Genomic DNA, 27,783 nt, shown 5'->3' on the forward strand with positions numbered 1-27,783 from the left:
TTAGCGAGCCTATTTGAAGTTTTCACTAAAAATATTTTGTATTCCTTACCTCAAAACAGCAGGAAACGGTTCTACTGATTTTCATCAGTGGTAGGAGGCTGCCCCGGGTGCTGCAGGAAACATTGGGGTTTGTTGGTTCTTTGTGCCTCAGACTGCCTACCCCCATCCAGGTTGGGTATTCATGACCAGCTCTGACCATTCCTTTCTTAAGGCAGGTGGCTGGATGTTTTGGATTGAAGACTCATCAGGATTGTATGTTTTCACATTTATTTCATAATTACTGGATTTTTTTTTAATGAACGATGTCTTCTAACTAAGGGAAATGGTGGACTTCAAGAGAAGTTTACACATGACAATGTCGCAGAACAGGAAATGGGTTGAACTATCTGCCACCATTTATGTTACATACTTTGTTGTTTATTCATTCAGCCGCTTCCAACTCTTTGTGACTTCATGGACCAGCCCACGCCAGAGCTTCCTGTCAGTTGTCAACACCCCCAGCTCCCCCAGGGATGAGTCCGTCACCTCTAGAATATCATCCATCCACCTTGCCCTTGGTTGGCCCCTCTTCCTTTTGCCTTCCACTCTCCCTAGCATCAGCATCTTCTCCAGGGTGTCCTGTCTTCTCATTATGTGGCCAAAGTATTTCAGTGTTGCCTTTAATATCATTCCCTCCAGTGAGCAGTCTGGCTTTATTTCCTGGAGGATGGACTGGTTTGATCTTCTTGCAGTCCAAGGCACTCTCAGAATTTTCCTCCAACACCACAGTTCCAAAGCATCTATCTTCCTTCTCTCAGCCTTCCTTATGGTCCAGCTCTTGCAGCCATATGTTACTACGGGGAACACAATTGCTTTAACTATGTTACACATATGTATTTGTAAATAAACCAAATATTACAGAATGAGTGTGTATTCCTTGCTCTTTTTGCAAAGGAACATAGACGTACTAGAATTCCTGTCTCAGATGTTTGCTCAGTTGTAAAACTGTATTATGTAGAATGTGGTTGCTCACATTACACAAGCACTTATCACTCTGTGTACAAAAAAACATAATTGTTTTGTCATTAATAATCGATTCCCAATTTCAGGATGGAAATACTGGTTCCAGTCAAATTTATGTCAAATTACTGTATTCAGTTATGTATGCATGGGAGATGTAAAACTGGCTTATCCAGTAAAAAACACTAAAATATCCTGTCCAAACCTTGATGTACCTTCCAATTTGTTCCTGTATCTGTTCCCAACGTTAGGTCAATCCTTGCAATCTAACACTCTTGGGTGGAGGTGGGAGATGCTGTGTGGGATGATGCTGGACAATCTACAGATATCTCTTCTAGACTGCATACCATATTACAAAGCTACATCCTACAACTCACAACCCCTAAAGAATTTATGCTTTAATAATATGCTTATTCTTTAAAAATGGATATGAATGCATAAATGTAAAGCAGATCCTATTTCTGCTCTTGGAACACAACCACAACCATCTAATACAGTGTTTTTCTATCCCAGCAACTTTAGGATGTGTGGATTTCAACTCGCAGAATTCCCAGCCAGCATTCCCAAACTTGGTTGCCTTCAGGATCAGCATTGAAATCACTTGTATATTTACTGAATTCAGCTTCATAATTCTCACATACACATATATGAGTATGCTGCTGACTAAACTAGACTGTACACAAACTTATAAAAGAGAGAATGCATTGTTGTGAGATAGGAAATCCATTCAGGCATAAGCCCCTTTTGTATTTTCTTTTCTTTTCTTCTAACTTTTCCAAGGCACAATACACATGGGAGCTTCTATGAGGCATCAAGGTACCAGTAGTTTTCCAAAACACAATGTCTGTGTATAATAATATAGCATGGGAGCTCATGACACTCACTTTGTAACAGACAAAGTAGGAAGTGGGTGATTTTTTTTTGTCGTTCACAACAGCACCAGTTTTAGACACCAGCTGCTGTGCTAGTTTAGTGCTTCCTTTTTTTCTTATGTTTGACATAAAAAGGTAAAGGTTTCCCTTGACGTAAAGTCCAGTCGAATCCGACTCTAGGGGGCGGTGCTCATCTCCGTTTCTAAGCCTTGGAGCCGGCGTTGTCATAGACACTTCCGGGTCATGTGGCCAGCATGACGACTCGGAACGCCGTTACCTTCCCGCCGAAGCGGTACCTATTGATCTACTCACATTTGCATGTTTTCGAACTGCTAGGTGAGCAGGAGCTGGGACGAGCAACGGGAGCTCACCCCGCCGCGCGGTTTCGAACCGCCGACCTTCCGATCGACAGCTCAGCGGTTTAACCCGCAGCGCCACCGCGTCCCACTATGTTTGACATAAGTTTAATAAAAATAATAATTTTAATTCATTAAGGTTAACTGGGAGGCACCCTGCTCTCCAGAATTTTTGCCTTATCTCTAGTAAATTTCTGTTTCATCTTAGTCAATTTCACAAATCCTTAGTTTCAAAATCTTGGCAGAAAACTCAGTGGCTGGGGTTTCCCCACTTTGCTAAGTAGCACAAACTGTCCCCTGCAACATCTCACAAACACAGGGATAAAACAACTTGAAATAAATTGTATTTATTTACTTATTTAAAAGATTTATAAGGCTGCCCATCTTGTGATACACAACTCTGGGTAGCTAACAGCAATAATAAAAAACACAATAATAAAACAATCCAACAAACAAACAAGAAAAAGCCAGTGCCCAATCACCAACATCTGTCCAACTATACAGTCCCCCAGGTTCCAACTTTGCTATCCCAGTGCCTGGGTGAAAAGCCAGCTCTTAATGGCTTTCTGGAAAGCTAAGAGGGTGTGGGCCTGCGGGATCTCAAGGGGGCAGGGGATGCTACAGAAAAGGCTCACTTCCTAGGTCCCACTAGATGGCAAAGTTTGAGGGGAGGGACCTGGAGTGTGCCCACTCTATCCAACATAGTGGGATGGGTCAATATCCTCAGGGAGAGGCAGTCCCACAGATAACCTGGCCCTCTGCCATATAGGGCTTTAAAGGTGATAACCAGCACCTTGAATTGCACCCGGAAAGAAACTGGAAGCTGGCGCAGCTCATGCAACAATGGCGTAGCATGGGTGAACCAAGAGGCGCCCAATACCGCACAAGCTGCTGTATTCTGGACCAGCTGTAATTTCCAGGCAGTCCTCGAGGGCAGCCCCAAATACAACACATTGCAACAGTCCAACTGGGAAGTGATCAAGGCGGGAGTGACTATGAGCAAAGCCTCCCGGTCCAAGAATGGATGCAATTGGCGCACAAGACGTATCTGTGCAATTTAGCAGTACAGTATGTGCAAGCTGTAAATTCCCCAAAGACCCCTAGTAAGTATAAAACAACTCATCATTATGGGAAAATAGTAAGACTGCATAGCAATCCAGATTCAAAGGCCAAAATGTGTTAAACGGTGTGCACAGGCTCATATGCACCATCTGTCAGGAACACCTTAAAGCAACTGCATCTTTTCCTTGACCTCTGCACAATTCTGTATTTCAGATGTTCCCACCAGGTGCTACATGCACAACTAGATCTGCCCTTCAAATCCACTGCACAGCCCTAGAAAGCAGCACCAGGAAGACAGCTTTGAGCATGTTCTAGGAGGAAGACTCGTCCCCCTGTAGAGGTCCACACCACAGCTCCAGATCAGAAGGAAATCTTAAGACTGCAGCTTAGTTATTTTCTATTTCTACCATGGCTGATATATTTTGCTTCCTAAGAAATGGGACATGTTATGTGGTATTTCTGTGTATGCACGTATGAATATTAAACAGCTTTACAAGGGTCATAAACGATTTAAGGAGAATTTTATTGTAAACCGCCCAGAGTCCCCCTTTTTGGGGGAGATGGGCAGTAATAGAAATGTGAAAAATAAACAAACAAACAAATAAATAAATAAATAAAGCAAGCAAGCAAGCAAGCAAGCTTTGGTCTTTGAGAGAGAGAAAATTAATTTTTTCCTCATATTTTATATCCTCCTCATGGACAATTCTAGTGCAGTGTAGGATTACAGTATTGGACAAGCACCTGGTAGATCCAGATTACAGTCCGCTTTCAGCAATAGAAACTCCCTAAGTGATGTTGGGAAAATCTCTGGATCTAAACACAGGTTAGGGATAGATTGTCATGGTGAAAATCTATGTGGTCACTGTCATGAGTAAGGATGGCGAGCAGGGGGCTCCCATCCAGACTGTCAAGCGCATGCGTAGCACTGATGAATTGTTCAGCCATTCAGAGACACAGATCGGGACCGCCTTAACCCTTGGGGGTTATATGGCTGGGTTTTCCCCACGCTTCTTCAGTTTGTTAGGATTCCTGTTAAGTACTAGCAATAAATATTAGAGACCAGTTCATTGTCTCAGTGTGTTTCCTGGTTGTTAGGACAGTCACTAGGAGCTGAAAACAACTTGATGGCACATAATCAATTAGTCAAGAGATTTTCAGCAGTCACAATCTTTCTGCTGAACCTACCTCACAGGGTTGCACTGTGGGGAAAATTTAAGGCTGCTTAAATTTCTCTCTAGCTGTTCTGAGAGTAAAGTAGTGACTGAATGGCCCAGAGACACAAGGAGACTGCATAGTACAAAGGATAGCTCTCACTCACTGGACCACACAGTTCAACCCAGAGGTGAGGCAGGATCCAGCACTTTCCTCAAAATAACAGAAGCAGCATCATGCCATGGTAAAACAAGTGCCATCCCTTTTGTACATTAAGTGCAAGGCCACAATACACTTACACATGGGGCAGAGCTTGCGGTGCAAAGCTGCTTTTAGTCATGTGACCTCCACACCCTCCCTTGAACCACTCCCACCCACCTATCAACCGTTGGCTGCTTTCAATCCACTCATGCAAAACAGTCATTCAAAGCCTGGAGCAAGTTTGGACCGGTAAACTTGCGTCCTCCCCCCTAATCTCACTTTGCCTCTCCCACACTTAGTTCCCACCAGATGGTTTTGACTAGCAAGAATAGAGGGAAACCATGCTGGGGGAATCCACCATTCCCTTGTTTTCCTTGCAAACAGTCAACAGCGGCACCGCCATTGGATGGCATCGTGCCTGTGGCAGGATAGGGATCGGCAATGGGGCAGGCAATTTTAGGCAGTGACCATTTTCTGCGGTTCCAGAATGGGTGGATAGCAGTTTAAATGACCCAGGGCGACTGATGCCAATTCTGCAATGTTAACTCTTTGCGCACTGAACTGAGGCTGAGTCCGAGGGCCTTATGTCCCAGCTTTATGCAGCTGATATACCGAGCAACTGAGATCCGTGGTCCAGGAGGTCCACTCCCCCGCTCCTCTGGGTGTGTCACTATAGCCCTTCTTCCACTTCTCTTTCTTAATCTTAACTCTTTCCAGTTTTCCCTTTCTCCTTCTCTGCACTACGTTTCCCAGGATCCAGTTCTCTGCATATCACGCTATCTTTGCCTGGTTGTTGGCTGTGATATTCTTGCTTTGGCGACTCATTTAAGGTCTATGGTGTGATAAAATATGTTGGTCGCTTGAGAAAAGCCAGTAACAGTCAATGGTCACAATCGATAGGTAATTCGCAGTTTCCGACATTATTTCCCCCCTCCTCCTCCTCCTCCTCCTCCTCCTCCTCCTCCCCCCAAAAATACCTTTCTTCAAAATAAGGACTATGAACCATTAGAGCTTATAGCAAACTACCAGCACTTCTTCTTAAGCCACCCATCTCTCTCCATTCTCTATGGTCTTCCTCTTATTCTCGACCCCTCTTTCCGTTGAGGTGTTTCCCTTTCCTTTCCGGCCGCCTCCTTGATCCGCGTCCCGAAGGTTCCGGGCGCTTCCTCCTAGAGTCTGGGGGACGTGCGCACTGACGCAAGGCGCAGGCTGCTTCGGGCGCGCCGCTGCGGCTGACGGGAGGGGGCGGAGGAGTCGCCGCCGTCGCCGCTGGCGCCGCCGCCGCGGGAGCCCCAACATGGCGGCGGGGGGAGGAGGCGGCCGGGGGAGCAGCAGCGGGGCTAAGATGGGGGGCAGGACGGGGGGGACCGGAGGAGGAGGAGGAGGAGGCGCGGTGGCGGCGCCCGCTCCCGAAAAGCTTCCAGTCCACGTAAGTCCGGAGGGGGCGGGGGAGAGAAAGGGGGCGCCTCCCCATGGATTGACCTTTAATCTCAGCCTCACCTGCCCAGATCTTGGGGTTCCCTTCCCTCTGCTCTTTTCCCGGTGCTGGTGGGATGGGCTGCTTGCAAACCTTGAGCCCCGTTGCATAAAGATAGAGGACCTTCTGTCTCGCCAGCCTCGACCCCACTTCTTTTTGCATTGTCAATGTTAAAGGCAAGATGCATTGAAACCCCGCTGCTTCCTTCCATCTCCTTCCTTTTTCTTTCTTTTAAGGAGTATTATCCTTACTTTGTGAGCTGTCAAGTAAAAAAAAAAAGTTTAAAAAAGAGTGGGCTGGCACCTTTAATTTAAAATGGCTAAGTGCCACGTGTTTTGATGGTTTTTATTTCATTTTTAATAGACGACTGTATTGGAAGGGGCAATGGGCTACCATAGTTTGAACGGGGTTGGGGTTTTGTTTTGTGCTGATGTGAACAATGTGTTATTTGTCACTGTAAACCCATACTGGAGGCTCCGTGGTGAAAAAGCTGATTTTGCACAGAATCCAAACCAAACAATAAATAAAGCGTCAGAACTGCAACTGAGTGCTCATATAAAAATGCAGATTGCAAAATTGGAGCTGCAGGAGCAAAAAATAGACTGGAAATTGTCAAATAATCTGGGTTACTTCAAAACATCCCTTGTGCAGTAAATCTCATGTGCAGATGCAGATTAATTCCTAAGAAGTATAGTTTATTATTACAATCTCATTCTGGATATATGGCACCAAAAAAAGAGAGACAAAGGTAGAATGGCAATGGCCATTTTAACATTTTGCTCCAGTGCTTTGTGGTAAATGAAGTTACCATCTAAAATAGTTCAAATTTTGGGAGTAGCAAGGCTGAATGTTGTATTCTGCCCTCCCTTTTTTTGCTACCTAAACCCAGACTGATTTGTGAGATGTGGTGAATTGCTGTGCATCCATTCTCCTTTCCAATACTTAGCTTGCCCCATCAATTCTGTTGACGTTGATGCTGTATCTTGGTGTGTCATGGAATGGGGGTACAAGAGACAAGCTCTTCACCCCCTTCCCTTTTTTCACACCATGCAGATAGAACCACATCAGCTTACATTATTTGTGAGAAGACACTTCTGGCATTTGTTATCTTTTAAAACAATTCGCTTCTTCACAATTCTGTTGGGGAAAAATGGGTGAGATTCCCCTCCCATCTCCATAGCAGTGCTAGACAGCTTGGTGCTGTTCAGATGTCTGAGACTTCAACTGCTGCCAGCTACATTTAAATTTGCTTATTGTTGTAACCATAGGTTATGACACAGGCATAATTCATAAAGCATAATTCATACAGCAAAAATACCCTACTTGATTAAATGTAAACACAATTGTTTCAATCATTGGTATCTGTCTAAAGTTACAACACTAATATAATTAAAGACAGTGCAAGTCTACCTTAAAATTACAATCTAGCCAGAAGTCTAGAAGGTTGAATAGATATGTATTTCTTTTTTAATTGTAAAAGGCAGCAGAATAAATACATCCATTTGAAAGTTAACATAATGGAATACTTCCAGTAAGGGAAAAAAGTATATATTCCACTTCAGGGCCTGTGCAATTATCAATAATCTAGTACAATATTTTTCTCATAATTACATCATAAAAGGGGCAAGGTAAGACATAATATTTGACGTACTCCGCCTGTCCCTGGCCACAATAGCAAAATGTTGTACCGCAGTGATTGTGGAATCTGCCTTTCAGATACTTCGCAGGTACTGTTTGAAAATGTAAACTGGTGAGTACCTTCCTTAATGTACACTGGAGGTACTGAACAATTGCTGTGAAAAGAATCAGCAATAGTGAGTGTCAAGGGATTGGGATAGTATCTCATGCATCTGGAGAGCACCAAATTGTATGTCTGCATTCCCAAGAGTCCTCTTTGAGCCAGTTTTGAGTTCAAGATATTTGTGGTGGGCCCATCTTCTCTGGGTGTGACTTTAGACTATGTACATGGGCACCTGTACATTTATAAATTGGCTTCCACTAGTCTCCTGTCTCTTATAAAACAAAAGTATTTGGCGGCAGAGTTGGCTCTCTTTGTGATAATAGATATTCCTTATTAGCTGGCTTTCCTGAAAAAGAGAACCTGGTGCATCTTTTCTGTGCTGGAGTCCTCAGTTTTCATTTGTGAAAATAGGTACAGTCTAAGTACTGTAGGGCTGACAGACAGTGGTTGGGGACACAGGCAGAGCAGCAGGCCATCTTGAGACATAAGAATAGTTGGAACTATATGTATTGATTGATAACCAGGGAGAATAATCTTTTGGCAGGGCCCATAAGACAAGCCAATTCCATGTGGCAGTGCATTTGGTGACCCACGCCCACTTTGTTGAGTAAAGGAAGAATTGTTCATGATGTGGTCTCTCATCCACAGAGTCCGGTGCTACAAAAAAATTGCTGTGAAAAGAAAATCAAGCAGTGTTTTTTCCAGCATACCCTGTCAGTAGCTAAATATAATCCCTCTGTCCTTTAGGACTGGCAAGGAAAATCTGGATCCTTTCAGGAATGCAAAATGGAGATTTTTCAGGCTCTGAGTTTTGGATGTGTCTAGGGCCTGAAAATTGGTGGCATCATTTTGACTTCTGCACACCCCTCAGCCTGGTTTAGGACCAGTCTGGAAAGAAAAATTACCCCCTCTTAATTACTTTTTTTCCCTTGTTGGGTATCTTTCAATATCTCTTGTGATTTCCTGCAGGTAGAAGATGCCCTCTCTTACCTGGATCAAGTGAAGATCCGTTTTGGTAGTGACCCTGCCACATATAATGGTTTCTTGGAAATCATGAAAGAGTTTAAAAGCCAGAGGTAACGTGAACCAAGGAGAATCCATCCCCTGCTTCCCTCCTTTGATTGATTTGACTAAGCACGGAACCCTAACTAAGCCTTGGGGAGATTTCAGGAAAGAGAGGGAGCAAACCATCTCTCCTACATCCATTCTCCTTTGCTTGATTTAAGCACCTACTTGTTCTTAATGTCTTGTCTTGGGTCCAGCATTGACACTCCAGGAGTCATCAGACGTGTTTCTCAGCTGTTCCATGAACACCCTGACCTCATCATTGGCTTCAACGCATTCTTGCCCTTGGGATACCGCATAGAGATTCCAAAGAATGGGAAGCTGAATGTTCAGTCACCTCTCGCTGGCCAGGTATGAAGGGCTTTATTTTGTTTTAATTATCCCTTCCTGGTATCAGCAGCTGGCATTCTAAGGCAGCTGGATCCTCTCTTGCTTAGCTCTCACAGTATTGTTTTTGTTCCTTGGACCCCTGTGGCCCTGCTACTTTGATTCAGCCTTTCCCTGGGACCACAAGAGCACCCACGGAATGAAGTCTCTCCTCTTCCCAGCAGAGCTACTCCATTGCTTAGGTCCAGGAGTCTTTGTAGGGGAGCACACCAGCAGTCCAGCTCTCCTGAGAAGTAGCATGAGAGAGCCAATAGGAAGAGCAGGCATTGGTGGTCCAAGTATGATAGTTGCTCTTTCTTTTGGGCGGTGAGGACAGTATTGGTGGCACCATGCTAAAGGATCAGTCATGTATTGCCATCCAGAGTGGGTCTATAGGTACTGGAATGGGCAGAGCATCTGTTTTGCACGCCCAGGTTGGGAGAGTTTCTATTTAAAGGGAACTTGGGAGGTGGGCCAGAGATAACCTTTCTCTTCTTGAGTTGCTGGAAAGCTCTAAAAATAACACAATTACTCACCCTAATACCAAATTAATTGTGGCCAACCTGGTGACCTTCCTAGGATTTCATCTTCCATCATCCAAAGTTGCCATGGTCACTGAAGTCCAAAATTATTGCTGAAAAGAAGGTTTCTTGCTTAGTGAATCCCAGCAATTCAAGCACTTGGTACATACCAACGACCTGTTATGGGGTTGGATCCAACTCCTATTATGAGTTGGATGCTGACAAAACAACATTTTGTCTGTGTGTTGAGGGACAGGCATACTTGTAGGCCTTGTGTCTACATTTACCAAGGGAATGACTCCTAGAATTGATTCTGATTTAATTAATTCCTCACACAGTGACTTGCATTTCCCCAGATATCCCTGGAGTCAGTTCAGAATCCTCTTTCTGGCAGCAGTCTAATGCTGCATTACTGTCAGGAGAATGCCCACAACCATGGCGACTGTCCAGAGGATTTCCGCCAGCAGCAACAGCCCTGCAAGGATGATAAGGTTCAGATGCCCCTGGAATCAGATTCTGTGGAGTTCAACAATGCCATAAGTTATGTGAATAAAATCAAGACCCGATTCCTTGATCACCCTGAAATCTATCGCTCCTTCTTGGAGATCCTTCACACATATCAGGTAAAGGAGGAATGGGTGCCCTGCTTGTCCAGGAAGCAGTAGTGGATAGTGGGCGGAGTCTGTGTATGCACAGATGCAGTCTTCCCCCAGTTTCTCTATTCTCAAACATACAAGCTGGGTTCTTATTGCACACTAGACCAGAGAAAAATGGGGTAGAGTACTTTGGTGGGAACCTAGCCATTGTCCTAAGCATATTGTAGAAACTGTTATACTGGGCACACATAATGGGAACACAGGAACTATGTTTTGTTAACCTGGGATTAGGACTGAGTGGGTTGGGTAAGCCCAGACAAGAGATGCTACCCTAGATTGATGCTGGTTTTGCTGCAAATGGGCCCAAGCAGCATAACTCTCATGACAGAGAGACAGTTTGATATAGTAGTTAATGTGCTGGGGAAAAACTAGGAGATGGTGAGTTCTAGTCCTCCCTAAGGCATGAAAGCTTCTGGGTGACCTTAAGCCAGTCATTCTCTCTCACAGGCCAACCTACCTCACAGGATCGTTGTTGGGGGGAAATAGGAGGAGTATTGTGTGTGCTGCTTTGAGACACAAAATAAAAGTGGTATATAAATCTAATAAATAAAAACGTTTTCTTAACTTGCAGAAGGAGCAGCTAAGCACAAAAGGCCGCCCCTTTCGAGGCATGTCGGAAGAGGAGGTCTTCACTGAAGTGGCAAATCTTTTCAGGGGCCAGGAAGATCTTCTATCCGAGTTTGGACAGTTCCTTCCCGAGGCAAAGAGGTCTTTGGTATGTCTTTGCTATAGCTCCTGTGTGGCCATTTTGAGGAGGCTGGTTACCAAATGTGGAGGCTAAGTGGGAGGGGTGTAAAGAAGAGCAGCTTTCTTGGTTGGGAAGAAAAGTCTGGCTTGTTTCCTGTACTGGCTGGGGGACAGCATTCATCTGGATAGCAGAGGGGTGCAGCCTCAAACCCCTGGGTGACTCAGATGGCCACCAGCTGCCCCACAGAGAAAATGCCTTTGGTTTGGCAGCTATTCCAAGAAAAAGAGCAGTCCCTTCCCTGAGTGGTGGCGAGCAATTCATGGCAGCCCTGTCCCCAATTCTGGCTTGAGATGTCCTCCAACAGCTTGCTAGAGGGAACCATCTTCCTCTCTGCCTATTTATGTATTATTATTTACTGTATTGATTTATACAGCTTCCCATCTGGCAAACATAACTCTGGGCAGCTAACAGACTTTAAAAACAATACAAGCCAAGCGATAACCAAAGACCAGTAACCAACATCCTCCTCTTTTGGTTTTAGTTCACAGGGAATGGGCCGTGTGATGCCAGCAGTATCCCCAAAATGGAGCACGAGAAACATCTAGAAAACAGTAAGAAACGGTCCAGGTCCCTGTTGCTCCGTCCTGGGCCCAGCCCGGCCAAGGTATCTGAACTGAAGGCAGAGCTAGGGGAAAGGGCGAGAGTGATTCTGAGGGCTCTGTGGTTTAGGTGGCCAATCTAGCTGTAAACAGTTTGGCTGACTGGTCCTGCCCTTGAGAAGAAGGGGAGGTATTTGCATAAAAAAATGGCTGAACTCATGACACATTCCACAGATTCAGCTGTGCTGGCCTCTTAGGCTAAAATCATCCAGCTGGAACACTGTTTAAAGATGGGCAGGTTTTTTTGTCGCAGAAGGTTTTGTGACAGGAAGTGGTTTGAAATAGGAGGAGGAGGAAGCCTCTAGTCCCCCAAATCTTTCACCCCAATAAATCTGTCCTACATTATACTTATTGTAGGATATTATCACTGTGATAGTACTGTTTATGGAGAAACCCTGTTGCATCATAAACAGTACTATCACAGTTATAATACCTTTTATTACAGACAGTAGGTTCTATATCATTTGATAAAATGTACTTTTCAGCTACATTTCTGAGATTAACAGAAAAATAATCTTATAGTAGGAAAGGCAATTACGAACTGGAAAACATGTGTCTAAATCCATGTTTCTTGACCTCAGCAACCTTAAGATGCACAGACTTCAACTCCCAGCATGCTGGGTAGGGAATTCTGGGAGTTGGAAGTCCACATATGTTAAAGTTGCAGAGGTTGAGAAATATTGATCTAAATCCATTTTTACCAGTACTATTTTTACACAGGGGTCACTGGGAGGAATAGCAGCGGCCCGTGAAGGACAGTTTTACCGTTTTGTTTTTTAGGGCATGCAAATGTTAATGTAGGCTACTGATTATTTTGTTTGGGATCTTAACGTCATGAAAAGTCAAAGAGTTAAGATCTGCTTCTAAGTCTATATAAAATGCTCCCAACAGAAAAAGATGAAACTGCGTGGGACCAAGGATCTCTCCGTTGCAACAGTGGGCAAATACGGCACTCTGCAGGAGTTTTCGTTCTTTGACAAGGTCTGTTGTCTGGCATGGAGGCACCAGTGGAAGCAGAGCTGTGGCTCGTAACAAGGACTTACCCTGGGCAGGCAAAAGAACCCCGGGTTGCTGGTGATGGGAAAGGCCCCAGAGCTCATAAGCAAACTGCACTGACTTTGGTTAAAGCAGTTTCTCAGGCTGCGCTGCCAAACGATGGCCTGGCTGAGTTAGGCAGCTCAGCTCCTGCAAGGACTCGAGGTGTTTCAGTGGGTCAGGCGTCTGTTGGCACCTGGCACACTGGAGGTGCCACTTTCCTCTCTGGATGTTTTGGTAGGTACGTCGAGTCCTCAAGAGCCAGGAAGTCTATGAGAACTTCCTCCGCTGCATTGCTCTCTTCAACCAAGAACTGGTCTCTGGCTCTGAGCTGCTCCAGCTGATCACACCCTTTTTGGGGTAAGAGAGTGTTTGTTTTGGCCTGAAATGAATATAGGTACGACCGTTCATTTAATGACAGTCCAAAGTTACGACGGCCTTCGAATGGGTCCTTTAAGGCCTGTAAAGCACTTCCAAGTGTTGCAAAATGTCGCACACCCTCCCGCAGCCACATGATCACATTTCAGGCCCTTGGTGTCTGGCTCACATTTACAACCAGTTGCAGCGTCCCACGTCACCTGATCGTATTTTGCGGCTTTTTTGCGATTTTTCAGCAAAAAAGTGCCCATTGGGGAAGCTGGATTTGCTTAATGGCTGCTGTGATTCACTTAACGACCTGTGATTTGCTTAATGACTGTCGCAAAAATGGGTCTAGTCACGTGGTGACTCGACTTAAGACCATAATGATTTACGATGGAAATTCCGGTCCCAATTGTGGTCGTAAGCCGAGGAGTACCTGTATGTTAAGTTTTGAACTTTAGGCCCAGAGCTCCTTTAGGTTGTTGAGACTCTAGTCTCACAAATTATCTTTTTTTGAAGGCGTGGAGTGTTTTGATCAAATTAAAAATATGCATGGGATGATATTCTCACACTGAGAATAGTTGCAATGAAGTCATTGAAATAAATAGTTATGGGGGTCAGTGGATCCCATGGTTTTTAAAATAATAAAGCAGTATATTGTGCCAACGTCAGCTGTATAATTACAATTGTTAAGTCCCTTTAAGAATGCAATCGTTCTACAGATTTTGCAGCCAAAGCACAGGCTACTCAGACAACCTAGGCACAGTGCCACAGTTGTGGAAAATGGTCACATGAAATATATCACGGCTGCAAGTTTCTGTTATTTCAACTGTTCCGGAAGGCATGGTCAGTCTAAGACCGTAACATCCCTCAACTCTGTTTTTCCATTACCCCTGGAAAACCCCAAGATTGCACAGCTGCAATTTGACAACCTGTCACATGTTTTCAGTGGCATTTTTTTTTTACATTTTAAGGAAGAGATAAAATCATTATGGAGAGAAACATTTCAGCCTTGCCCCTTTGCCCCCTCCAGTGATATTACAGTCCTTGAAGCATTCAAGGAAAAATTGATGATGATGATGATGATGATGACGATGGTGATGTAATAGTAGTAGTAGTAGTAAATGTAGCTCCTGGAGGCAGATGGTTGTCTGCCCTTGCCCTAGAGCAGCGTTTCTCAACCTCAGCAACTTTCAGATGTGTGGACTTCAACTCCCAGAATTCCCCAGCCAGCCATGAGAAACACTGCCCTAGAGAAATGGCATCTGCTCTTTATCTTCTTCTAGTGGTGATTAGTGCTGAAAGGCAGACTGCTACTTCTCAGTGTGCTTTTCCTCAAAGGGGCTCTTTTACCTCTGTACCTGTCAGTTTCTAGTATATGTTTGCGTGTATGTTTGTTTGTTTGTTTGAAGGAAATTCCCTGAACTCTTTGCTCAGTTCAAGTCATTCCTGGGCGTGAAGGAGCTCTCTTTTGCCTCCCCAATGAGCGACCGCTCTGGGGATGGGATGTGCCGGGAAATTGACTACGCTTCCTGCAAGCGCATCGGCTCCAGCTACAGAGCCCTCCCCAAGACTTACCAGCAGCCCAAGTGCAGCGGCAGGACAGCTGTTTGCAAGGAGGTAGGTGGTGCTTGCAGTCCCTTGTAGAGAGGAGAGGTGAGTAGAAGGCAAGGGGGGCTCATCCAGCGCTGGAGAATACGGCCCTGTAGGAAGACACTCAGAAGATCCTGCTGGTTTAGTGTGTGTTTTAAATTCTGCAGGTGCTAAATGACACCTGGGTCTCCTTTCCGTCCTGGTCTGAAGACTCAACCTTTGTCAGCTCAAAGAAAACTCCCTACGAGGAGCAGCTACATCGGTGTGAAGATGAGCGCTTCGAGGTACGTCTCCTTCACATGACAATTGTTAACTCAAGTGTGTCCTTTCAGTCAGCAACTGAACACCGGGTTTCCCCTCAAGAAGTCCCATGTCTGATCCCTCAGGAAGTCCCATGTCCGATCCCTCAGGAAGTCCCATGTCCGATCCCTCAGGAAGTCCCATGTCCGATCCCTCAGGAAGTCCCATGTCTGATCCCTCAGGAAGTCCCATGTCCGATCCCTCAAGAGGTCCCATGTCTGATCCCTCAGGAAGTCCCATGTCCGATCCCTCAAGAGGTCCCATGTCCAATCCCTCAGGAAGTCCCATGTCCGATCCCTCAAGAGGTCCCATGTCTGATCCCTCAGGAAGTCCCATGTCTGATCACCAGTGTCTACAGGTAGAAAAAGAAAAGGCCTCTCTGCCTGGGATTTTGGCATGCTGCTGCCAGTGGGAGCTGCTGCTGGCTGGGTTCATACTAAGCCATAGTTCTATTAATGGTAGTTTGTGGAATAGTCGGGTAGGCTCACTCTTTGCAGCAAGTCATAAACCAGAATTTAAAATCCACAATGGCCGGGTTCACACTTCATGCTCATTCAAGACAAAACACGTTTTGATTTAGTATGATATGTGAATTGTGCTATTTTTTTTTTTGTCTGAAAGTTAGGAATGGATGGAAGACTGATTAATGGAGGTCTTGCATCTTTGGGCAGCTCTTTTCTGAGCCAGAGGAGACGTGTTTGGTAAACGTCCTCTTCTGGGTTTTCCTGAGCACGCTCTGTGGGAGGTAGCTGTGTTTGAGAGTTTATAGGGTTGCGGTGTCCTACTTCACTGCATGAAACAGTGGCATTTCCCAGAACAGTTTTCAGAGTGAGTTGGGACACATTGCATCAGTGAGTTGATTAACACAATAGTGTAATAAAAAGCTTTTGTCCTCGTTCAGGCAACAGACCTCGCCTACTTTGTGCAGGAGTCTGTAGTTATAGTTCCTTTGTTCCAGTCTTCAGTTAAGTGACACAGTGTTTTGGAAAGTTAAAACTTCATTAATTTTTCCTAGTGTTATTTCTGATGTCATATTCACGCCTCCCCATTTTTTTGCATAATTATTCTTCTTTATAGAGGAATTCTGACAAGTGGTAAGATAGTCACATTGGAAGATGATGATGTATATGTAAGATACTATTGATGTCACATGGAAACTATGGTCCTTTGGCCATCCCTCACAAAACACTATCATGATTACTGCGATCCTTTACACCCAAATCCCATACAAAGATTGATTAAAAGCCATTAAGAATATTTTCTGTGGTTATGCACTACTAAGCATGGTTAGCCATCAATCTGTTACTTTGTGCTTATGCCAACTTCTTCATGTCTAACGTAGTTCTACATTTTCTCAGCTCTGGTTTCTAAAATTTCTTTTCTATTAGAAATACATTGATGATTTTTTGATTGTTTGGACTTGACTTCAATAACTTTATTTTCAACGTTGACCTGATCAGTCCATGCAACAGATTTACTTTTTGGAACTCTAAAATGGATATATAAGTATCATCTTGTACTGTAAACTGACTGGCTATAACACAAAGTTGCATGGTCCTTGTTCCCACCTGGGGTACACTTCAAATTGTACTATCATCAGGCAGACTTCACAAAGACTCAAAAGGATTTGTCCCGGGCATTTCTCAAATTATAGTATCTACTTAGTAAAGTGAATACATCCACAAAGTTAGTTACTCAGGAGGATACTACCACAGCACTGCCCCCCAAAGGAAGCTACTTATCATATACAGTTTCCAACTAAAACCAGTTGCATCATTAATTATCTGTAGTCTATTTGAGGCATAACAAACCTTGGATTACAAGTATATCAAATAAAATAGTTATTGACTAGCAAGAGCAGTCATGATACAGAGACCCATTCTCTGGGATCAAAGCTCTGCAGTGGTCCAAGATGCTAGTTCTGGACCCAGATCCATTCCGACAATGCTATTACAGAACCTCCATTTAATCTGCAGTGTTGAGAATTACCTGCTCATCTTCCACTGTGAAATATGCTATTCACATTTTAGGAATGTTTTAACTTCTGATACACTGACCTTGGCATGGACCTACTTGAACAATGGAACTTAACAAATCTTGTTCTGTCACCCACAGCTTGAATAGGAACAAGGGTTTTTTTGTAAATAATTCGATGTGTGTTAATTGGGCTCATCAGTACAAAATCTCGTATTATCGCCCAACACCTTTTTTTGATAACAGCCATTGTTAATAATGGTCCTTTCTCGATTTCATTTCCCTCTGACTTCCTGTTTATAATTTCTTCTTCTCTCTGAGTTATAGATAAATATGTTATTAATTTAAGATGATGCTTCATGCATCGAATGAACTAGATTGCAGTCTAGAAAAGTTTATGTGTCAATGTATTAGATTTTAGCATGGACACCTAGCTCATGGGTGCCCAGATGTTGCTAAACTATATCAGTTCATGGCCATGTTTGGTTGGGACTGCCAGAAATTGTGGTACAACAACTCTTTTGGAATGGGGCAGCTATAACAAATCTAATAAATAATTGTAGTAATAACTGGTGGGCTGGTTTGGCGATTTGGGAGTGAATAGCTTAATTGTCTGCTGTGACTGTCTCATGTGGTATGTGGGCTGGATTGTCTAGTTTCCTGCAAAGATTCTTCATGATAGAGGAGACCACTCCTGGTAGTTCTTGCGTCTTTAGTGTTTCATGGCTTACTTTTTGCAGCTGGATGTTGTCTTAGAGACCAACTTGGCCACCATCCGTGTCTTAGAAAGTGTACAGAAAAAACTGACCCGTATGTCGCAGGAGGACCAAGAGAAGTTCCGGTTGGATGACTGCCTTGGTGGCACATCAGAAGTGATCCAACGCCGGGCCATCTACCGCATCTATGGTGACAAAGCACCTGAGATAATTGAGAGCCTCAAGAAGAACCCTATCACTGCCCTTCCTGTTATCCTGAAGAGGTGACTGCTGCTCAGTCCCATAAAACCTATTCAATCTTCCCCTAGCCTGACTGCAACACCCAGAATTCCCAACCAGCATATTTTGTGGCATGGCTGGCTGAGGATTTTGGGAGCTGTGATTCCAAAACATCTAAAAGGTTCTAGCCTGGGAAGAACATCCTTTTGCCCTCCATGAAGATTATATTCTGAATATTTGCCATAATATATCAGTGTGTGTTATACTTCCTATATGTAATAAAATGTCCCTCTCTGATTGCTTGGCCTGGAAATGGCATTTCCTTGGAGCCTTTTATTTATGCTTGGTTTCCAAGTTCAGTGGTATCCCCTCCGTTTCAGGCTGAAGGCCAAAGAAGAAGAGTGGCGAGAGGCCCAGCAGGGCTTCAACAAGATCTGGCGGGAGCAGTACGAGAAGGCCTACCTGAAGTCTCTTGACCATCAGGCTGCCAATTTCAAGCAGAACGACACGAAAGCATTGCGCTCCAAGAGCCTGCTGAATGAGATTGAGAGTGTCTATGATGAGGTAAGCGTTGGGGCTCCACTTGGGTATGGGACAGACAGGGAGCCCTGGTCACCTCACCGCTCTCTCATGTGTGTATTTCCAGCACCAGGAGCAACACTCTGAGGGAAGGGGGGCCACTAACGAGCCACATCTCATCTTCGTCTACGAAGACAAACAGATCCTGGATGATGCGGCTGCCTTAATCAGCTACTACGTGAAACGGCAGCCCACTATCCAAAAGGAGGACCAGGCTACTATTCGGCAGATTGTCCATCACTTCATCCCTGACCTGTTTTTCTCCCAGCTGCCTGAGCACCCAGTTCCTGAAGAGTTACCGAGCGAGGAGAAGGGGAGCCCAAAGGCTCACCCGGTGGAGACGCGTGATCTGCGGAAAAGGCACGTGCCTGGCTCACAGACTACCCCCGTGGAGGATAAGGGATCAACCCTGGTGGAAGCCCATGAGCTGAGAAAGAGGAACCCCCCTGGCCCACCCGCAAGCCCTATGGAGGAAAAGCTATCTGCCCTGGAGGGCCATGAACTGCGCAAAAGAAACCCCCCCGCCCCTCCTGCCAGCCCTGCGAAGGACAAAGGGAGTCTGGAAAGCATCGTGCCTTCCGCTCGGTCCCACCGCACCCTGGACAACGTTTATACTCTTTTCTTTGCCAATAACAACTGGTACTTCTTCCTTCGCCTTCATCAGACTCTTTGCTCACGGCTCCTCAAGATTTACCGTCAGGCGCAGAAGCAGCTGCTGGAATATCGGACAGAGAAAGAGAGAGAGAAGCTCTTGTGCGAAGGCAGGAAGGAGCGGGCCAATGACCCCGCCATGGAGCTGAGGCTGAAGCAACCGAGTGAGTTGGCTTTGGTAGCATCTTGAGATGGTTTGGGTGGAGGGAAGAGGGGAGAACTGTGTACATTGGTTGCATAAACTCCCAAAGGATGCATGTGTGAATTAGACAGTATTAAGGTTCTCAGTTGTTTTGAAATAGAAGGTTGAGGGGTTGTAAGGCTGGCAACTTCCTCAGAACACTGTCTGGAAGCAAATTGCATCTGAGAACCTTCATTTGTAGGGAAAACGATACTGTCCTTATCAGCAGAGGAGCACATCCTACATGGATTCTTCCTCCTGTTTGCTGCGTAGACAGAATCATGCAAAACCGACTAAACTAATCCCCTCTGATGGGCAGAGGCTCCCCTGAAATTTTAGCCTTTCTGCAACTTGTTTCTTCAGAGCCTCCTCTCCATTTTCCTGGTGTAATTAGTGAATTGCTTTGGGTAGAACTGCATATATTTTTTTCTGCCTTACAATTAGGGCATATCTGAGTTACCTTGGTGGTTTTCCAGGCATTTCCAGATTTGAAATCTCTGAGGCCCAAAGGCAGCAACTATTCTCCCCTCGTCTTTCCCTAATTTATGCACAGCAACTTAATTCCAAACTCCAGATTTTTGGAAGTTTTATAAAGGAATAAGTAGAAATGTAAATTTTATTTATTTATAAATAATAATTAATTAATAAAACAAGTTTTATTTTATAAAGAAATAAGTAGAAATAGAAACTTTAAATGGAATTTAGTTCTTTGCATGCCTGGGTCAGATAAAAAGATAGGGAGTCTTTTCAGGAAGAGAAGCTAAGTCGTGGCACTCCTTTCCTTGAAAGTTTGCATGGTTTTTACCTGCAAGGCTTCCTGTTTCACCTGGCCTCTGAGTTCGATTACCTTATTTCTGGTTTTGCTTTAGTAATGTTGATGGATTGATTCTCTGTATTGTATTTATTGTAGAGAAGTTTTTATTTTGCAAATTTCTATTTAGCAGATTTCAGATGCAGTGGGCAAAATTGCCATCTGGACATCATCCCTTAGGATGTCCGTGGCATCCAAAGTAGTCTGGATGAGGCACTTAAAAAAAGATTTTAAAGAATTTTAAATAAACTTCGCAGAAATTTATGTCATTTGTGTACTTGGTGATTTAATGGGCATTTGGAAAGAATTGACACCCCCTCTCATCTCAATTGGGGTTTCACTATGTTTTATATTTCCTGTACATATTTTTAAATGTTATGACCTTGAAGTCCCCTGTTGGAGAAAAATGCTTCTGTGTTATTATTTGAAATCAGAGGAAAACATTAACAAACTACAACATTGTTGGAATGGAAGAGTTTGTTTTTCTAAAGCAGGGTGTCCTGATTACCAGGAAACACACTGAGACGAGGACTTGGTCTCTAATATTTATTAGTAGTACTTAACAAGAATCCTAACAAACTGAGGAAGCGTGGGAAAACCCAGCCATATAAACCCCAAAGGTTAAGGCGGTCCCGATCTGTGTCTCTTTGAATGGCTGAACAGTTCCTCAGTGCTACGCATGCGCTTGACAGTCTGGGTGGGAGCCCCCTGCTCGCCATCCTTACTCATGACACAGGGGTAGGCAATCCGATGACCTCCAATGTGTTGGATGTCAGCACTGTTATAGGATATTGTAGTTGTATTCCAGAATATCTGGAATGCACCAGAATGTCCATCCCTGCTCCAGGTATCCATGCCATTCTTCAACGCACCTCCAGTACATCTTTTGGCCAGTAGAGGCCACTACCTTGTTGTAATGGCTCTCTAATCAAGTTGTCTTCCAGTGGAGGAGAGCAGCTTGCCATGAGCCTTTGAGCAATTCCCCTTTGTGGTGACCATAGTTCATTCACTTATAGAATGTGGCATATCAAATCCTTGTGGTAGGCTGTCATTGAAACATTTGGTGTCCTCTTATATGGATTAAGTTACTCAAGTCTCTGGTGCACAGATAGGCATGGAAGCTGGTTTGGCATCTACCTGAGCACCCCACAGCTTCCGTCAGAGATGCCTGAGCGGTTGTCTTTTTCCATGGGGTGTCTGATTCATGTTCTCCCCCAGGTGAAGTGGAGCTGGAGGAATATTACCCAGCCTTCCTGGACTTGGTGAGGAATTTGCTGGATGGCAACATTGACCCCACCCAATATGAGGACACCTTGAGAGAGATGTTTACCATTCATGCCTATATCGGCTTTACCATGGACAAGCTTGTACAAAACATTGTCCGGCAGGTAACTGCAGCCTTGTCCAGGGAGTGGGGCAGTTGTATAGGAGACTGCTTTGGAACCTGCTTTGGGGCTGTCACAGTTTGGCCCCTACTGAGCCTCCTATGGAGAAATAACATCCCAAGCAGTCCCCTTGTTTGTGGTGCTCTCTGTTAGTTGTGTATAAGGCTGTGCCTGTTCTGAGGAATTCAAGATTTCCAGATAGGATTCCAGAACTTCACCCATGAGGAAAAAACTGGAAGTGCTTTTATATTCTGTGTTGCCATGTGCAGTTGAGGCCATCCAGAAATGCTGTTTCATTTGGCATTACAGGTAGTCCTCGAGTTACTACGGCAATTTGGGACCAGGATTGTTGTTACTAAGCAATGCAGTCGTAAAGTGCTATGTCACATGACCACATCACTTAGCAATGGCAATCCAGGCAGTCCCATTTGTCGTCAGAACCCAAAGACCCGCAGGTCGTTAAGTGGGAAGTGGAGGGAGTCCCAGGTAAGGAGCGTGGGGTTGCCATACGGAGGTGGGGGAGGCCCAATGCAGCCTAGTGCAGGCAGTGCATGAGTTGGGGATGGGGTGCTCAGTGTGGTTGAGTGGTGCAAGCTCAGAAAGGCTGGGGAAGGAAGGTGCGGGTGTGTGCAAGTGCAGGAAGGCCACAGAAAGAGGGAACTGGTGTGTGTGTGTGTGCGTGCAAGTGCAGGGAGGCTGGGGAAGGAGAGAGTTGGCGGGTGTGTGCGTGTGTGTGAGCACGGGGGCCAGGGAAGGACAGTGCCGGTGGGTGCATGTGAGCAAGCGAAGGGGAGAAGAAAGGTGTGGTTACCCAAGCGACTTGCAACCTTCGCTGCCAGCTTCCCCATTGACTTTGCTTGTGGGAAGCCGGTAGTGAAGGTCGCAGATGGTGATCACGTGACTGCAGGACACTGCAGCCAGTCGTAAGTGCAAGCTGGTGGCCAAGCAGCTGAATTTTGTTCACATGACCATGGGGGTGCTGTAATGGCCGGAACTTCGAGAACCGGTAGTACGTCTCCTCATTCGGCACCGTCATAACTTCAAACAGTCATTGAACTAATGGTCATAACTCGAGGACTACCTCTATGATGGACTGAGTCGAGCAGCAGGTTGGGTTAATGTGTCTCTGGTTAGACTGTCCTGCATAAAGTTGTTGGTGCTGGAACTTTTTGTTGCCTTTGTGTGATAGATAGATAGATAGATAGATAGATAGATAGATAGATAGATAGATAGATAGATGATAGATGATAGATAGATGATTGATAGATGATAGATGATAGATAGATGATAGATAGATAGATGTAATGTTGGTATTCTCTGTTTCTCTCTCTCCTCCTCCTGCTTGTTCTGGGCAACAGCTGCATCACCTGGTGAGTGATGATGTCTGTCTGAAAGTTGTGGAGCTGTATCTAAGTGAGCGAAAGCATGGCGCAGCTGGGGGCAACCTATCCTCACAGTGTGTGCGAGCTGCAAAGGAGACCAGCTACCAGTGGAAGGCCGAACGTTGTATGGCAGATGAGAACTGCTTCAAGGTACAGAGCCCTCTTCCCAGAACAAGCAAGCTTCCACATCTTACCTTTCTTCGGCTGAGGATATTCAGATATCTTGGACTTCAGTTGCGGACTAGCATGATCAAAACTGAAATCCAGGACATCTGAAGGATACCAAGTTGTGGAAGGTTGGTTCCAGCACCGGCAGTACCTTTTCTCCCCTGCTGAACTTTTGAAGATAACTTATTCTATCATCCCACATAACTAGAAACCTGTATGGGAATTAGCACTTTGGGGGCGTCTATCCTTCGTATCTCTGGATGCCAACAGCATTCTGGAGAACAGCTTCTCTTGGATCTGCATGTGTGAATGGCTGCCTCTTTTTCACAGGTAATGTTCCTTCAAAGGAAGGACCAAGTGATCATGACCATTGAACTGTTGGACACAGAAGAGACTCAAACTGAAGACCCTATGGAAGTCCAGGTGATTCTCAATCTCACCTCAAAGATGGACTTGGCCTCACGTTCCTTAGAGCGGTGTTTCTCAACCTTGGCAACTTCAAGATGGGTGGACTTCAACTCCCAGAATTCCCCAGCCAGCCAAGTTGGCTGGGGAATTCTGGGAGTTGAAGTCCACCCATCTTAAAGCGGTCGAAGTTGGGAAACACTGCCTTAGAGAATGCTTGGAGCAAAGCATTCCCAGGAGTGCAGAAAGGGATGTGTTTGCTTCAGACTTCCTGTATTGGAGAAGAATGTGACTGACTCTCTTATCTGTCTCCTCCAGCATTTGACTAATTATGTGGAACAGTATGTGGGAGTGGAGGGGACCCCGAGCAGTCAGAACGAAGGCTTCCTCTTAAAACCGGTTTTTCTGCAGAGGTGAGTTGCTGTTTTCCCATTGCTTTTCATCCTCTGTCATCTCTGCTATTAGTTATATGTGCTGATTAGGAATATGAAAAAGGATCCTTGGTGGAATGAAGAAGCGAAAGATGCTGTAAGTGAGAAAAGAAGTACCTAAGTGAATGATTGCTACAAAACCTTAGGATGAGTGAAATTTAAGGCACAGATAGTCCTCACTTAACAACCTCAGTTGAGACCGGCAACTCTATCGCTAAGTGACGTCATAAAGTGAAACACGTTGAAACACATGTTGGTTTAGATTAGTGTTTCTCAAACTTGGCCACTCTAAGATGTGTGGACTTCAACTCCCAGAATTCCCCAGCCAGCATGGCTGGGTGGGGAATTCTGGGAGTTGAAGTCCACACATCTTAAAGTTGCCAAGTTTGAGAAACACTGGTTTAGAGAAAGTATTATAAAGCGAATCCGCTTGAAAGTTTGATTAATAGAACTCAGATGAAGCTATGATCACATTGAATGTCACACTACTACAGGATTACAGACACCTCTAAAGAATTCACACACTTTCTCTCTGTAGTGGGTAATCTGTACTCCGATGGCAGGAGTGAATGTATGTCGAAAGAATTAGGAACAGCTGTGTATAAGGGCATGCGTCTGCCCACTTTGTTATAGGGCAGTGAGAGTTGGGGATGTCAAAAGAAACATAGACTTCAGTGGGAATGGGATTCTGAAAAGATGTAGGGTCAAGAAGATGTAGGGTCAAGAATGAAGAGGTATAGTGAATTATTTAGCTGTATTTCCTTTTCTAATCTCATGCCTTTAATTTCCTTGGTATCTTTTCTGATCTTTCGCATAACATTGCATAAAGCCGAGGAAATTAATAGAATGGTGGGTCTGGGTGAACGCGGTTTCAGACCGTAACAGGTTTTTCTCCTTTACTCCTTAAATGCACTGCTTGCATTTGGCTGAAGCTGGTCAGAATCCCCCCTGTACTCCTGCTTCAGAGAGCTTCAGGGAAGGCTGATTGGGCACTACTCTTCCCCCCCCCCGCCTCCCTTCCCCGAAGTAACCCAGGCTGACGCGTGTCCTCTTTTCTCGTTTCAGGAATCTTGACAAGTTCCGGCGATGGCAGTGCCAGCAGATCCAGGCCATGCGTGACAAAGCGAAAAGTTCCTGGAAGCAGCTGATAGGCGTGGAGAGTGCCTGCAACGTGGACTGCAAGTTCAAGTTGAACACACACAAGATGCTCTTCATCATGAACGCTGAGGATTACATGTACCGCCGGGGAGCGCTGTCTCGAGCCAAACAGGTGCACCTTTTAGAATGACCCCTTTGGGCAGCAGCCTGCTGGATAGACTCAGCTCTCGGATAACCCACCATCCTTCTCCCCATCTCTCTTGTAGGCGGCACCCCGAGTCTTGCTGCGGCATCACCAGCGCTTTGAAGAGTGGCACCAGCGCTGGCTTGCACGGCACGTCAACCGAGAAGCAGCTGAGGTGGTCCAGGACTGGCTGATGGGTGACGAGGATGAGGACCTGGTGCCCTGCAAGACGACTTGTGAGACTGTCAGTATACACGGGGTGCCTGTCAACCGCTATCGTGTGCAGTACAGCCGCCAGCCCTCCTCGCCCTGACTTCCAGTCTGTCCACCCCACCTACCCCCCCACCCCAAATTCCAGTGGCCCTCATGGACTTCTGGGAAGGCAACATATGTATCACTGGTATTTATCCAACCAGCTTTTTTTCATTTGGGGTCTTGTTCGGGGCTAAGATAGTGTTCTTCCCCACCCCACCCCACCCCACCCCCTGCAGCATGGATGTGCTTGTGCGGGAGAGGATGGACCCCACAGAATGGAGGCAGCGTGGGTTGCTGCCATTTAAACGGGGGCTTTTCAGCTCAGGCCAGGAGGAAGGTTGAACTGCAGGAGGGAGGTGGTCAGGGGGCTGGAAGAGACAGGCCGCTGCTCTTTGAGAAGTTCTAAAGGTGTTGCATATTGGGGATGGGGTCTCCAAGGATCTACAACAATGACTTACTTGTATCATTGAGCAGCAAACAAAATGTCAAGTGTGGAAACCTCAACTTTCTCATTTTCCCCCTTTATTCTAATTCTATGGGTGGCACGTCTGAGTTGCCAATATACCTGGGCACCTTCTGTTGGCAGTTCTTACTTGGGGAAGTTATCCAAGTGGGTGCTCCACTGTGGGCAACTGGGGCTCTTGTCCCTTTGAAAATGGGAGAACTCAAGATTTCTTCAAGAACCATCAGCCCATTTTTTTTCCTGCAAAGAAGGAAGAGGTTTGGATTTGCATTCTCTCTCTACCCATCTCTAAAACCTTTTCTGATCAAGTGCAAAATTTGGCCTGGGTAAAATTCAAGGTGTCTTCCCTCCCACACAGGCTTTAGTGTGTTCACTTAACAATGCCATCTTCATTCTTCGTGTGTGTGCCCCTTCGGGCAGCAAGATTTGCAGGTCCCGCCTCTGGATAAGAGGTGCGTGTCCAGAGGGGCTGGATCGTTCAGTGGGAAAGACCTGGCGTAGGTTTTGGGTTCTTGTGCTGAAGCAGCAGCAGCAGCTTTGGGCCTCCCTCCCTCCCTGCTTCCAAAAAGGCCTTGGCATCTCGGGGTTCCTTCTACTTGCAAAATAGGCGGTTGTATCTCCCCCCTTCTCTTATTCCCGGTGCTGCCGAGGAACGGGGATGCAGTTCGCCTTGTGCAGTATACAGAAGTCCCATCTCTACCGCCTTTGCCTCCAGCAGCTTCTCCTCCCAGATTCCAGTTGTATCTTCGTCTGCTGTACCTGAGCAGAGAGGTGACTGCCTGTGCCAAATTCTGTTAAGGAACTATTACTAAATGGTAGCTTGTGGCTTGATGTGTGTTCGATTGGGGGGCATCATGAAGTTTGAGAATTTTATCCCCTTCTAGGCCACCCTCCTTCCTCCCCTCTTTTTCCTCAAACTTTTTTCAAGGCCATCTTTACACATCCTTTTATACATCAATTAATTTATAACCTGAGTGGACAAAGCAAGACTCTATCCTTTGTATCCTTCTCATCGCTCAGTGTGGTGTTAGCAAGGGCTACATGAAACCAACAGAGACCTGTCAATAGCCGGAAGAGAAGACAAGAACGTTCTTCGGTTTTTCTGAAGGATCTCTTGCTTTTTTAAAAATTGGTTTTGGCTTGTATTTGCTTTGCAATTCTTTAAATGTAGTTTTTAAAAAAATATTTATTTGCACATCAAGTAAAATAAAATATTAATTTTAAAATGCAAAGATCCCCTCGTCTCTTGATTCCTAGGTGCAATAGTTGGCAAAGCACAGGAAAAGCTGGAAGTACTGTATGTGTTTGTGGCTTGGATATAACCTGTTGGATATTCAGGGAGAGGCAGCTATTCATGAAGTGACGAGACTCACAAATCTGGGACTTCGATGGGACTGTCTCAGTGAGATCACTTACTTCCTTGGGCCAGGAGATACTTGAGTTGTGGTGCTCAAGCACCAGTTTGAATCCATTTCAGTATTTATTTCTGGGATCAGGGACCCTGATGTCCAGAGAAGTGTAATCTCTCTCTGCAGAAAAGCACATTCAGGGGAGTTCTTTGACATCCAGAATTGCTTCAATGGGCTAGGTGAGGAAGAGGAAACTGCACTTCGATCCAGACAAGGTGGACGCGCTCTTGGTAGATGGGAAATGGGACAGGAAAAGGGAGGTTCAGCCTGTTTTGGACAGAACTGTTCTCTACCTGAAAGATCAGGTTTACAGTCTGGGAGTACTTCACTATCCTTGCTTCTCATGAGATTTGCAGGTAATTGGCAGTG

The 27,783-nt window shown here is 45.3% G+C and overlaps 1 protein-coding gene across 1 annotated transcript; it reads left to right on the forward strand.

Moving 5' to 3' along the window:
• Positions 1–5,981: 5,981 nt before the first annotated feature.
• On the forward strand, positions 5,982–27,237 carry SIN3B (SIN3 transcription regulator family member B). The gene is made up of 19 exons (XM_063290641.1): positions 5,982–6,071; positions 8,830–8,936; positions 9,123–9,276; positions 10,169–10,435; positions 11,040–11,183; positions 11,698–11,820; positions 12,707–12,796; positions 13,092–13,210; positions 14,623–14,830; positions 14,971–15,087; positions 17,818–18,056; positions 18,393–18,576; positions 18,659–19,406; positions 21,453–21,622; positions 22,978–23,151; positions 23,500–23,592; positions 23,893–23,987; positions 25,071–25,275; positions 25,370–27,237. The coding sequence occupies exons 1-19, from the start codon at positions 5,988–5,990 to the stop codon at positions 25,598–25,600; spliced, it is 3,552 nt and encodes a 1,183-aa protein (XP_063146711.1). The 5' UTR covers positions 5,982–5,987; the 3' UTR covers positions 25,601–27,237.
• Positions 27,238–27,783: the final 546 nt, after the last annotated feature.

This window comes from Candoia aspera, chromosome 1 (genome assembly GCF_035149785.1).
Source record: "Candoia aspera isolate rCanAsp1 chromosome 1, rCanAsp1.hap2, whole genome shotgun sequence".
Lineage (NCBI taxonomy): Eukaryota > Metazoa > Chordata > Lepidosauria > Squamata > Boidae > Candoia > Candoia aspera.